Source organism: Pieris brassicae, chromosome 5 (assembly GCF_905147105.1).
Source record: "Pieris brassicae chromosome 5, ilPieBrab1.1, whole genome shotgun sequence".
NCBI lineage: Eukaryota > Metazoa > Arthropoda > Insecta > Lepidoptera > Pieridae > Pieris > Pieris brassicae.
In genome coordinates this window covers 16,287,849-16,300,840 of record NC_059669.1, presented here as the reverse complement: position 1 = coordinate 16,300,840, position 12,992 = coordinate 16,287,849, and the positions used below count along the sequence as shown (strand labels likewise).

The 12,992-nt window shown below is 35.0% G+C and overlaps 2 protein-coding genes across 3 annotated transcripts; both read left to right on the top strand.

Moving 5' to 3' along the window:
* Positions 1-1,624: 1,624 nt before the first annotated feature.
* Positions 1,625-3,492, top strand: LOC123709544 (protein sister of odd and bowel-like). The gene is made up of 5 exons (XM_045660949.1): positions 1,625-1,642; positions 2,074-2,221; positions 2,491-2,653; positions 2,752-2,945; positions 3,332-3,492. The coding sequence occupies exons 1-5, from the start codon at positions 1,625-1,627 to the stop codon at positions 3,490-3,492; spliced, it is 684 nt and encodes a 227-aa protein (XP_045516905.1).
* Positions 3,493-3,704: 212 nt separating this feature from the next.
* LOC123710298 (glutamate [NMDA] receptor subunit 1) lies at positions 3,705-12,740 on the top strand. 2 transcript variants are annotated; one of them, XM_045662108.1, is made up of 17 exons: positions 3,705-3,794; positions 3,985-4,139; positions 4,461-4,583; positions 4,817-5,088; positions 5,175-5,327; positions 5,650-5,823; positions 6,065-6,326; positions 7,333-7,434; positions 7,832-7,943; positions 8,148-8,315; positions 8,797-8,921; positions 9,071-9,305; positions 9,672-9,820; positions 9,963-10,120; positions 10,534-10,706; positions 11,063-11,316; positions 11,890-12,740. In XM_045662108.1, exons 2-17 carry the CDS (start codon positions 3,990-3,992, stop codon positions 12,070-12,072), a joined length of 2,793 nt encoding a protein of 930 aa, XP_045518064.1. In that variant the 5' UTR covers positions 3,705-3,794; positions 3,985-3,989; the 3' UTR covers positions 12,073-12,740. The 2 variants fall into 2 exon arrangements, with proteins under 2 accessions (XP_045518064.1, XP_045518063.1); XM_045662107.1 differs by having other exon boundaries at positions 4,452-4,583.
* The last annotated feature ends 252 nt before the right edge of the window (positions 12,741-12,992 follow it).

Here is a 12,992-nt window from a genome sequence, read left to right as displayed (position 1 = left end):
TTATATGAAAACACAAAATAAAGTTAGATTATCATAGCAAATTATTTGCATGTACGGTTTGACCAACTGTGGTCCTGCAAAGACAGTATACTATAGACGTTATGGTTTGCCGTATTATGACAAGTCTGAGCGCACGCCAAGCTCCATTTATATAAAATGCACCCTCAAATCTTTGTCAGACGCTCGTAACGAAATGGTGTTTCACCTATCATAATTCATCAGTCTGTTTGTTTGGTGGTGCGGACGAATCTTAGCAACTGTTGTTGTTTGAATTGAATCAGTAGTATTGCGTTGGACGGTTCATTTATCGTGAATAACTATAGGACGTATCATACTATGATTGAATTGTTGCTGATTAAACCGCAAGCTAAGAAACCGATTTTTTATTATTATTGACAATAATAAAATCCGTCCGTCCGTAAAATGGCATCCGTCGATCTAAAATAGCGCTGAGTATTTGGAAGTGGAAAAACTTCAAAAATATCAAGAAAGAAGCACATTGGAAGTCGTCATCAATGCAGTGGCGAACCGTCATTCTTTCTACATAAGAGCCTGGACAACTTAACGTGCCTCCCGTTGAAGATGTTTTAAATTACTTTATTGTGGCTAAAAACATAAATCGTGTCAGAACATAATAGATTACCGATATAAATTGTATGTACTGATACCACCAAACTAGGTTAATAACTAAATTAAAATACTTTGGCATCGTTAAATGTTAAAAGGTAATCAACCTTTTCTTAACAATATTTACATAATGCGTCGTAACCATCAGAAATTAGTATTTTAAAATCTAAAAAAATAAATTTTACGTAACGACAGGAATACAGTTCCTTTGCAATAGGAATGTCGCAAGCACCGTAGCGCGTTAACATTACTTCCCTTGTCGCCATCTAGTTTAATTTACACAAAATTTACATGCATTTACCATGCATGTAGCACAACAACCATGTCCTGCCGTTGTGTAATTATTTTACTAGATGGCGTGGATAGTATACAATATTTCAGACTTACATTACTAGGTGGCGTTTATCTTAAGTAGTGTCACGTATACATTTTTAATTATTTCACTAGATGGCGGGGAAAACAATTTTGTCGCTTATTAACTTTGATAGGGTGGTAAAATATAATTTATGTCGCACACGTCTTTTTAAGTTTTTAGGATTTAAAGTTTTTAATTTAATTTTAGTACTTAATTTGCATAGTCTATATAATTGCCAACAGCTTTGATTTAAAATCTTGTTGGCAAAAAGTAAATTAATACAAGCCGTAATTTATAAATAATTCGGTTATCAAAAACTACTTTAGAAATCGAAAGAGAATGTAAGTATGGTTTAAATTTAAATTTTTAAAACATTTTTATCAATGCTAACAAGGCCAAAGGATTCATTTCTATTTACCTACCATCGAATAACACTTAGAAAAGAGAACGCTCGAATTGTTTTGAAAGGGATAGTTTGCCGCTCAATCTATGATAGGTCGCAATTAAAGTAATTTTCGGTCATCATCCCTCTCCTTTGTTGAAAACTCTTCCGTATTCAATACTATAAAATGTTTCTGTACGCTAAAACAATATCATAGTTGTATTGCAATTCAAGTAAACCACTGCTACTTTCAAGAAAACATGAGTTTTGTGAAATTGGTAAGAATTATTTCTCCTAATAATAAATTTAAGTAAGTAAGTTGCGTGCGAACACATCTCTAAAAATATTGAGATATAGTTTCTTAGTAGTACTTGTTCTAAATCAAGTTGTCAAAGGAATGGAACAAATTTTGGCAAAATTTTAGACTACTGATAGATTAGAAGAGACTGAGAGAACTTAATAGATTGATGCTCTCCAAACTTCTGTCATTTCATATTTAAATTCAAAACAAAGCGGTTTCATTTTATGTACACCAAACTGATACTTAAGGGCCTTAAAAAAGAGAGCGTACAATTCCCTAAAAGATCGGCAACACACCCGCTAGCCCTGGGCGTTGTAGGAAATGTAACCCGAAGTTTTCAAAAGTCCTAATACCACATAAATTACTTATATTGTGACCTTCTTGATAAATAAAAGTGTTATGTTTCAGTATTTGCTTGTATTTGTCTGCGTTGCTGCTACGCTAGGCAAGCAAGCTGAGAAGAGGAGTGCTTCAGGATGGGATGTCGCCGGTTTGATTCCTGTGGGAAGTTTAATCCAAGTTGCTCAGCCAAATGGAATTGGACATACTTCCAGTGGTATGGTCATGAAATCTAGATATTATTTTTGAAATAAAATGAAAACTAATAAAAAATATTAAATATATTTTTGGATCATGCTCGGCACGTACCTACCTACCCGTAAATAAGCTTTGTCACACAAAAATAATATTATGTTATTCTTGTAAACTAAACAATTATATACAGCATGTTATGCACTCAACATTTAAGTGTTAACTTTGTATCCATAGTTACAGTAATTATTTTAAATAAAATAAAAGCAAAATTTATATTTTTTTACCTTTCAGACTCGAGCTCGGATGTAGCTGGTGCAATAGCGGCAGCAAAAGCCGCAGCGACAGCAGTAATGGCTGCCCAGCAACAGGTCGCAGCTGCTAAACACGCTGCTCTAGAGCAGCAGAGCTTTGCCAGTGCCAAAGAAGCTGAAGCTGCTCATGCGGCTCATAAAAGGTTAATAATTTCCTAACGTATGGGTCGCAATTGTAGCATTGAGAAAGTAATTTTATTTTTAGGAAAAAATAATATCTTTATATAAACACATGTTACAGTGAAGAGGCAGCGCGTATTGCCCGAGCACACGCGCTCGAAGCAGCTCAAACAGCTGTGCATGCTCAAGCGCAGCTCGCCTCTGCTAAAGCTCGTGCGGCCACAGCGCAGAAAATCGCCGCAGCTCATGAAGCTGCTGCGGCTAGAGCAATACAACAGGCTGCTAACCATCAAGCTGCGAGACTGCAGAGTGCTGGTATTTTGCATATTTACATTACATACTATCATAATTGTATAGTTCTTTTTTCAAATATTTATAAAATTTACAAATGAATCTTATACTTTCACACTTACATACGTATAGAGTTAGGAATTACGATTACCTAAGCCAAAAAGTTAATATTTAAACAAGTTCCCATCATTCCAATTGAAGACTAAGAAAGGTCTCCATCGGTTTCTAAGACGGCTGTTAACTAATCAGACATTCAATCGTGGCGAAGCAATTGTATGGTTTCTAGTTTAGTAAGAAAGTTATTATTCGTAAGACTTAACAATGCCTTTAAATCTTTCGATCGAATCGAATCGAAACAATTAGACCTATGATCGTAAAGTTGTTTAATAAATTCGTTTGTTATCCTCAAGATCTGGAAGCTCTGAAGTTGTCGGTGCTGCAAAGTTCTGGAGCAGCTGGAGCGGCGGGTGCTGCTCAGCATGCTGCTTCTGCTGCGGCTGCAGCGCTACGTCCCTGGAACCCTGCCTGGTCTACATGGTCCCCAACCTCCAGGCCATGGGCATGGTCTTAAAACTATACCTGAATCGTTAATAATTATGTCTTTTGTTTTCTGTATACCTTCTCAATGTATTATGTAATCAATAAAGTTTTTTTTTAAATATATATCTTTATGTTATTCTTATTTACGAGTATTTTTTTAAAGTTGTCATACTAGACTAGGATCGATTTGTACCAGGACGCCTGCGTGGTTTCCATAGCAACCTGAGATAGTGCTCCATGCGCCGTTAGGTCGCAGAATCCCACCTTATTTTGATTACGTAAAACCTAATTTAAATGGTTACAATATTATGAGTTTGCGAAGTTGAAACAAGCGTGAGTATATAGTTTTGTAAATTTCAATCAAACAATACGTGAAAACAATCTATACGATAACATTTTTTAAGAAATATATAGAATGTAATAAAAAATAAACATGTATTATTAATAGACGCAGGCCATAAAGCTTTACAGTTTTCCACTAAACTTTAGAAAAAATATAAAAAACAAAATCATATCATTTCAGTTAACATGTGGCTGAAACTGATGCTGGCAGTCGTCTGCTGGAATTCAGCGATCGCTGATATCGACAGACGCCGCAACTCAAATCCTACATATTATAATGTTGGCGGAGTTCTATCAAGTAACGAGTCGGTTGCATTTTTCAAAGATACAATATCTGTAAGTAAAGCTCTTGGTAATTGTTAATTATTCAATTGTTACCAAAAGCCAAATCTTATAACCTAAGGTTATTTTACTTCAGTGACTTAGGTCTTTCAAGAAAAAAAGCATACTAATTCTCATCTGGTGACGCAGTTGCTAGCCTTCTGGCAGTGTCAGAGTGTGTACATCAGCACTTAACATCGGGTTAAGTGCTGATGCTGCTGCTGCTGATCGGGGCCTCTTATCCGTTTGTCCCCTGTTCTATAAAAAATACGCCTAAATCAACTATATATACATAAGTCGGTAAAGGCTGTACAAAAATAATGTAAGGTATTGCAGAATCTAAACTTCAAGGATAAGTATGTGCCTCGCGGAGTTACCTACCATGATTACTCAATTTTGATGGACCCTAATCCAATTATGACAGCGCTTAATGTCTGTAAGGATCTCATTGCTCATCGGGTAAGATTGAAGAAATTATAGTTTTCTACCTTCTTTTCGCAAAGTATACTAACAAATGGCCAAACTTTTTAACCTCCGACAATAAGTCTGCGTTTGTTTTTTTTATTTACTTTGCCATGTTCTTGCACTGTTTATGATTCGTATAGTTTTTATGCTTAGTGAAGAGTTGCTACGTTTATTGATCCGAAATATTAAACGGTTTTCGTATTCTATAGATGTGATATTTTTTACAGGTCTACGCAGTAATAGTATCCCATCCAATAACAGGCGACCTCTCACCCGCTGCAGTATCTTACACCAGCGGCTTCTACCATATACCGGTTATTGGGATTTCTTCTAGGGACTCGGCATTTTCCGACAAAAACATTCATGTATCATTTCTACGTACCGTACCACCATACTCCCATCAGGCTGACGTGTGGGTGGATGTTCTAAAACATTTCAATTACATGAAAGTTATTGTTATACACAGCTCCGATACGGATGGTAGAGCTATCCTAGGACGGTAAGTGGTTCTTTCAAACAAGGTACATATGTTACGTTTTCAATAAATATTTTTTTTCAATGGTAACATTTAATTTCTGGATACAGATTTCAAACTACATCTCAAAGTGTAGACGAAGATGTTGACAGAAAAGTGGTCGTCGAACAGGTGATTGAATTTGAACCAGGATTAGACTCATTTAACGAAAAACTTATTGATGTTAGAAGTGCACAAGCTAGAGTATTTCTTATGTATGCAAGGTATGTAAACGATCCACCTCAGCACTCTGAATATAGTTAAAATATAGTTTTACCTGTTAACCCGATTAATGCTAACCAGTTAAAAATAAATTACTTACACTAGTGTATTGAGAACATTGATGTTCATTTAAGCGTAGGAGTCGCCAAACAAAAGTGCGTAAACGAATTCGTGACACTGGCCTTTCACAAAGGTGTAGTCAGAGCTGATGCTTCAGTCCAGAACTATGTAGGATTCCCAACATAGGAGGCAAAATTATGAATTGGTTCATAATTTGAGGCGAAGTAGTAGTCTTTTCCTATTTATATTACCTGTATCTTACAGTAAAACAGATGCCGAGATAATCTTCCGTGATGCGACCTACATGAATATGACTACATCTGGCTACGTCTGGATGGTCACAGAACAAGCATTAGATGCCGCTAATGCTCCTGAGGGACTTCTGGGATTAAGGCTTGTAAACGCCACAAATGAACACGCCCATATACAGGACTCTATGTAAGTTTCTACAAGGAAAATTAACGATACCTTTGCCTGTTTTCAAGTGACGACAGTCACCAATGTACACTCTCAGATAGGTTCCGGACGTAGCGTCCGGACGTAGCGTTTACTACTACAAAAATATGTACACTTCATGAAGTGCTAAATCTAAACCATACACGATGAGATTAAAGTCCGCGGGTTTTTTAAATAAATTGCGGCAAAATTGGTTTGTTTATTATTTTGATTTCCATTCCAGCTATGTCCTAGCATCAGCAATACGCGAAATGAACAAAACTGAAGAAATAAACGCTCCTCCATCAGACTGTGACAATTCTGGCTCGATATGGCAGACGGGACAGGTTCTTTTTGATTATATAAGGAAACAAAGGTTGGAGAATGGTGCTACTGGCCATGTGGCCTTCGATGACCATGGCGATAGAGTCCATGCAGAGTACGACATGGTCAATATAAGAGCGGAAGGCGAGCATGTTGCAGTTGGAAAATATTTTTATTCTAAGGTTAATTTCAACTATTTGGCGATAGTGATAGGTTTCAATTCCGATATATTGTACATGTTGAACCACGGTTCCACATATATTATATGTGTATCAAAGCAGCAACATTTCCCATATGTTGGAAAAGCCGGGTAATTCAGTTCTTAGAGTAGGACAACATAAAGTAAAATAGCATTGGCAGTTAGCTAAATAGCTAAAACAACAATCGGCCTATGCTGTGATAGCTAAGCGACTTCAAAAGTGCACACGTAATCAAGTGAGTTCCCAACTCTAAGTAGCTCAACTCAAATTATATGGTGAATACTCGTATAAGCGCAGTAGTGGACAGTGGAAAACATGTTGAACCACGGTTCCACATATATTATATGTGTATCAAAGCAGCAACATTTCCCATATGTTGGAAAAGCCGGGTAATTCAGTTCTTAGAGTAGGACAACATAAAGTAAAATAGCATTGGCAGTTAGCTAAATAGCTAATACAACAATCGGCCTATGCTGTGATAGCTAAGCGACTTCAAAAGTGCACACGTAATCAAGTGAGTTCCCAACTCTAAGTAGCTCAACTCAAATTATATGGTGAATACTCGTATAAGCGCAGTAGTGGACAGTGGAAAACATGTTGAACCACGGTTCCACATATATTATATGTGTATCAAAGCAGCAACATTTCCCATATGTTGGAAAAGCCGGGTAATTCAGTTCTTAGAGTAGGACAACATAAAGTAAAATAGCATTGGCAGTTAGCTAAATAGCTAATACAACAATCGGCCTATGCTGTGATAGCTAAGCGACTTCAAAAGTGCACACGTAATCAAGTGAGTTCCCAACTCTAAGTAGCTCAACTCAAATTACATGGTGAATACTCGTATTAGCGCAGTAGTGGACAGTGGAAAACAGGTAGATGCTACCTATTTCGACATAAAAAAGTTTTGAATTGGTCGATAATGCAGAAATTTGCACATAAATTACACATTTTGAATAACAAGCGCTCAAACTTTCATTGTTTACAGGAAACTCAAAAAATGCGCCTTGAACTAAAAGAACACGAAATCATATGGATGGGACGTAGCTCGTCCAAGCCTGAAGGATTTATGATTCCGACACATTTGAAGGTTATTTTTCTTTACAATCAGATAGTGATTACCAGATAAAACTTTATCTGATTATATTTGTTTAGATTAATTTGAGTTAAGGCATGGGAATTCCAATAGATGACGAACCTGTTGTATATTTAGTTACTATTCTATAGAAACTTGACCAACTGCTCTTTAAATACTGCTTTCGGTAACATGACTTCCATTGTTTCATGTTCAAATCTTGCATTTTTATAAAGTTTATTAGTTTTATTAGTAGGTAAGTGTGATGATCTTAGTTTAGTTCGGAAAATTAGAATCATTAGGTATATTCCAATTTAGGGATCTGAAATGTCTGAAATAGACGTGTATATATAGTGACAGATATGTGAAGTCGATATATTTTTCTAAAATCCCTTTGGCTATCTATTTGAAGGTAGTAACTATAGAAGAGAAGCCTTTTGTATACGCTCGTCGAGTTGATGATATTCTCGATTGCACTAGCGAAGAAATTCCTTGTCCACATTTCAATATTACTGAGGAAGCTGGTAAGTCTTTTTATTACATTTATTTTAGAACTCTGTCAAACTAAGACAGAGCTAATGATATTTCAACTTAAGAAAACACTTTTTAAACGGATTGAAGCATGTTAAGCTATGTTATGTTGTCCGTTTAAAAAGTGTTTTCTTAATGTGTAAAAGCTATGTTAACAAAAGACAATACTATATTTCAACTTGTTATATTATTTCCAGATCAATTGTACTGCTGCAAGGGATTCTGTATGGACCTTCTAACCTATTTGTCACGAGCCATAAACTTTACATTCTCGTTAGCACTATCCCCTGATGGACAGTTCGGGTCTTACGTATTTAAGAATATCTCTCAACCAGGATCAAAAAAGGAATGGACGGGACTCATTGGTAAATTGTGCTTGCTTGAATTCGCTACGTGCTACGTATATGTAAAAGTAACCTTTCCAGCAATTACATTAAATAACTTTCCAAATATATGAGCCATATATTCGGAAATACCGCATATACCTATAATATATATTCATGTTTTGTTTCTTTTAATTTTTCCTGACGTATTCCTTATGTAAGGTAAGTTGATCTAGTTCTTAGGGCAGGAAATTAAACAATCCAATAATGACTTGATTCACTATAATTTACTTCACTTACTTTGCAATTTTGTATAACTTCAAACTTGAACATAGTGCCCGTGCGCATGTGTCCCAAACTCTTTTATAATCTATTCCATACCCCGACTCGACCATCCCCCTTTGTGGAGATGTTTGAGATGCGTGAGATGCCCGAAAAAGTCAAATGAGCAACACATGCGCGCTTGTAGCAAGTGTAATAAATATTATAATCTAACACAGCTAATACTCGATTGGTATTTCAGGCGAATTAGTCTATGAGCGTTCTGATATGATTGTCGCGCCGTTGACAATAAATCCCGAACGTGCTGAATTTATTGAGTTTAGTAAACCATTTAAATATCAAGGCATTACTATTTTGGAAAAGAAGGTAAAAATTCACTAATTGAATATAATTTTGTAACAGTGTACTTGTTTATTAAAAATATTTTATAAGTGGTCGTTATTGTATTTTTTTATGTACTTAGGAATGTATGTCTTTTGTTGAGAGTACAAATTTTAAGCCATCATCCTTTTCAGCCATCAAGATCATCGACCCTTGTGTCATTCTTGCAACCATTTTCAAACACATTATGGATTTTGGTGATGGTATCGGTTCACGTTGTGGCCTTAGTACTTTACTTATTGGATAGATTCTCACCATTCGGTCGGTTTAAATTGGCTAACATTGATGGTACTGAGGAGGATGCATTGAACTTGTCCAGTGCGATTTGGTTTGCATGGGGAGTTTTACTCAACAGTGGAATTGGAGAAGGTAATTTTATACAGTGGAAATGAGCAGTTTGATGAATCTTAACAAATTGTTTTAACAATCGAACTTCACAGGTTTAGAGTTTAAACAAAAGTGCTCATAATAGAGGTATAAAATGGACATGCATGAAAATCAATGGCGGTACATCCGTTTGTCACTTTTTCTCAAAAGGTTAGGTATTTTAGACACAGAAGGCTGATCAGCTGTTGCTATGTTTATCTTTTGTTTGGCCACAAAAAACACATAGGCTTATATACTGAAAATAAAACAACTTTACTTGACTACTACGGAATGACTTAATACATAATTTTTCATTGCGTTAACTAAACACAATATTCTAGATTTAGTACTTGGCTCTTATTTTTACAGGGACTCCCCGCAGTTTCTCCGCCCGCGTTTTAGGCATGGTATGGGCCGGTTTTGCGATGATCATAGTCGCATCATACACAGCTAACTTAGCTGCTTTTCTCGTGCTTGAGAGGCCCAAAACTAAGTTAAGTGGCATTAATGACGCAAGGGTAAGTTTCTTTGAGTTCAATTGATTGACCACAGACCATTATTGAGTAAACATAAAGATTTTTTAGTTGAACATTGATTTCTCTCTGGCTATGCTTTTTCATGTTATTATATTGTATATATGTTAAATATTATTTTTTTAAGCTTCGTAACACAATGGAGAACTTGACATGCGCTACAGTGAAAGGTTCGGCTGTGGACATGTACTTCCGTCGGCAGGTGGAATTGTCGAATATGTATCGTACTATGGAAGCCAATAATTATGACAATGCTGAACTGGCTATTCAAGATGTTAAGGACGGGTAAGTTCTATATATGTAAGCACCGAGTTCGTTCACCTAGAATCAAGAAAACTCAAAGTGATGATGTCATTACCGTGTCTGCTCTCATAAAACATCAATTGATAAGCATTGAGACTCCTATATACATTCTATTTATACTTATGACGATATAACGACGATTTGAATCCTATTTCAATAAAATACTTTAAATATCTTTATATAATAGCTGATGTTTACACGTCAGTTTCGGTGCGCACTCTTAATTCGCTATTTCTACTGCTCACAGAGGCTAATTGATTTTATTTATTATTGTAATTAATTTCATAAAACTGTCATGTAAAGCAACGGGATTTCTTGTCCTTAAAAACATTTCGTATAGGGTTGCCAGATCTTCTCGTCCGTTTCACTCCCTTAATTAAATTTTTAATTTTCAGGAAGCTAATGGCGTTCATTTGGGATTCTTCGCGTCTAGAATTTGAAGCTGCGCAGGATTGCGAACTTGTGACCGCTGGGGAACTGTTTGGAAGGTCAGGTTATGGGGTTGGTCTGCAAAAGGGATCCCCATGGGCAGATTTAGTTACACTGGCGATATTGGACTTCCATGAAAGTAAGGTCTTTTGGCTATTTATCATAAAAGAGAAATTTAAAAAACCGTAAAACCTGCGTATGTGACTAATGAGTAGGTAAGCGAGGAAACTGTATCCCGTCATTTTGACCTTCTCTATAAGTGAGAAATATGAAACCTGTTAAAGTAGTGTAGTACCATACGCCCCTAATGATGCATAATTGGCAATGCACGGATTTCCACTGAGGTCAAAATATCAGATAACACATAAATAATAAATCTTATATTATATATGTAATAGTCTTTGGTTGTAGGTAGTTACTTAGCAAGTATGAAAGTAATCATCAAATAATATATTTTCACGTATTTCCACTAACGAGAAATGTATTTTATTTTAGGCGGTATAATGGAATCGTTCGACAACAAATGGATATTACAAAACAACATGTTAAATTGCGAGGAAAACGAAAAAACGCCAAACACTTTGGGTTTAAAAAACATGGCGGGCGTATTTATATTGGTACTAGCTGGTATAATCGGCGGAATCGTCCTCATTGTTATAGAAGTTGTGTATAAGAAGCATCAAATAAAGAAACAGAAGAGAATGGAAATAGCACGACACGCAGCCGATCGCTGGCGTGGCGCAGTCGAGGTAAATCGAGCAAAAGTCATCCAATTGGAATCTGATGTCGCCGAAAAAACTAGAATACAATATATACATTAGTAAATAATTAATCATGATCATTTAGATACGCTTTTGTTAGTCCTTATTTATAGATTTGATACAATAATGCTCAGCTGTCTTTGAGTTCTAGATGTCTATGGCATGAGAAAAGTAATGAAAACTAATATGTTTGTGAATGTTCTGAATAAAATTCAACTTAAATTAACTGTACGTTATTAATTTCAATAAATATATTCCAATATAGAAAATTATTAATTTCAATATATAAAATATATCAGTATAATAACGTTTTATGATTTCACGAAATTGAAATACATAAAAACCTAGGAATTTGTCTTTAACAAGGGTTTAACTTTAAAGTATTATTATACCAAATTTATACCAATATTATACATTTCTTTTGAATAAACAATCTTGAGAGTGTTTTTATTTCTTTACTTCATCACTTACTTAGTAATGCCGCTTGGGAAACAGCTTTGTAAGTACAATATAATGTACAGCACGATCCATGAACGTAAAGTAACTTTAAATTTTTTGCAGAAGCGAAAGACATTACGAGCAGCAATATTACCATCACAGAGGCGTGCCAAATCAAATGGTTTGAAGGAAGCTGGGAGTATTAGCCTCGTTGTTGATAGAGGAGCTAGAAGAAGGGACGAAGTGCCACGTATACCACGTTACAGTCCCGCCTATACTCCCGATGTATCCCATCTCGTCATATAAGTATATTATAATACTTTCTAGGGATCACTTCTTATAACTAAAGGAGTCAAGTAGAAATATACTTAGAATGTTAAAACAAACAAATTCGTTATGAGGGATTCCTTGAACCTAGAAAATTCTTTGCAACGTTGGCGAAGTGGCGCCATTTGTATGAAATTAGTCACATTAATAAGGTTGTCATTAATGTCACTCCTATGCAATTTTATAATAATTAGCTGAAACTGAATTTTTTATTTAAATATTTACTTAAATTGTCGTCATTCTCTACAATTATATAAAGTATATGGTAATAGTTTCAGACGCTGTAGCTGTACTGTTTCTAACAACTGACTTTGACTAATTGAGTAGGTAATCTCCATACAGCGTTGTGGGTTCCGCTAATGTTTTAAATTGGCAAAAATGGGGAAAAAAGTTCAATAGTGGATCAAAAATTAAATCATTCGATTTTACTGTTAAATAAATGTCTTATTAGATATCAAAATTATATTTCAAAATTACATTTAAATAACACGCATTAATAACAATGATCCAAATGCGGCCTATACTTTCATAATTTATATAAATAGTATTGTACGAGTATAATTTAGCGGTTAGCATGATCCAACCAATTAAATGTTTATAAATACCTAATTAATGTTAATAATATAAATTACTATTTACTGTCAATGTTTTCAGCGTTATAAAATTATAAACGTCTATTATGCAATTAAATAAACATAATGAAATATAATAATTTAATTTATTACTTTAATTTTTTATACAACACCTACTTTTAAATAATACTGGTTTGTATGTATACTATCTATAATGGTTTTATTTTAATAAAAAATCTCTTATATCTTACATATGTATATTTTATATATCTAGTCTTGCCATAAATACTGAAACAAAGAAATAAAAAAAAATCTATTACAAATAAT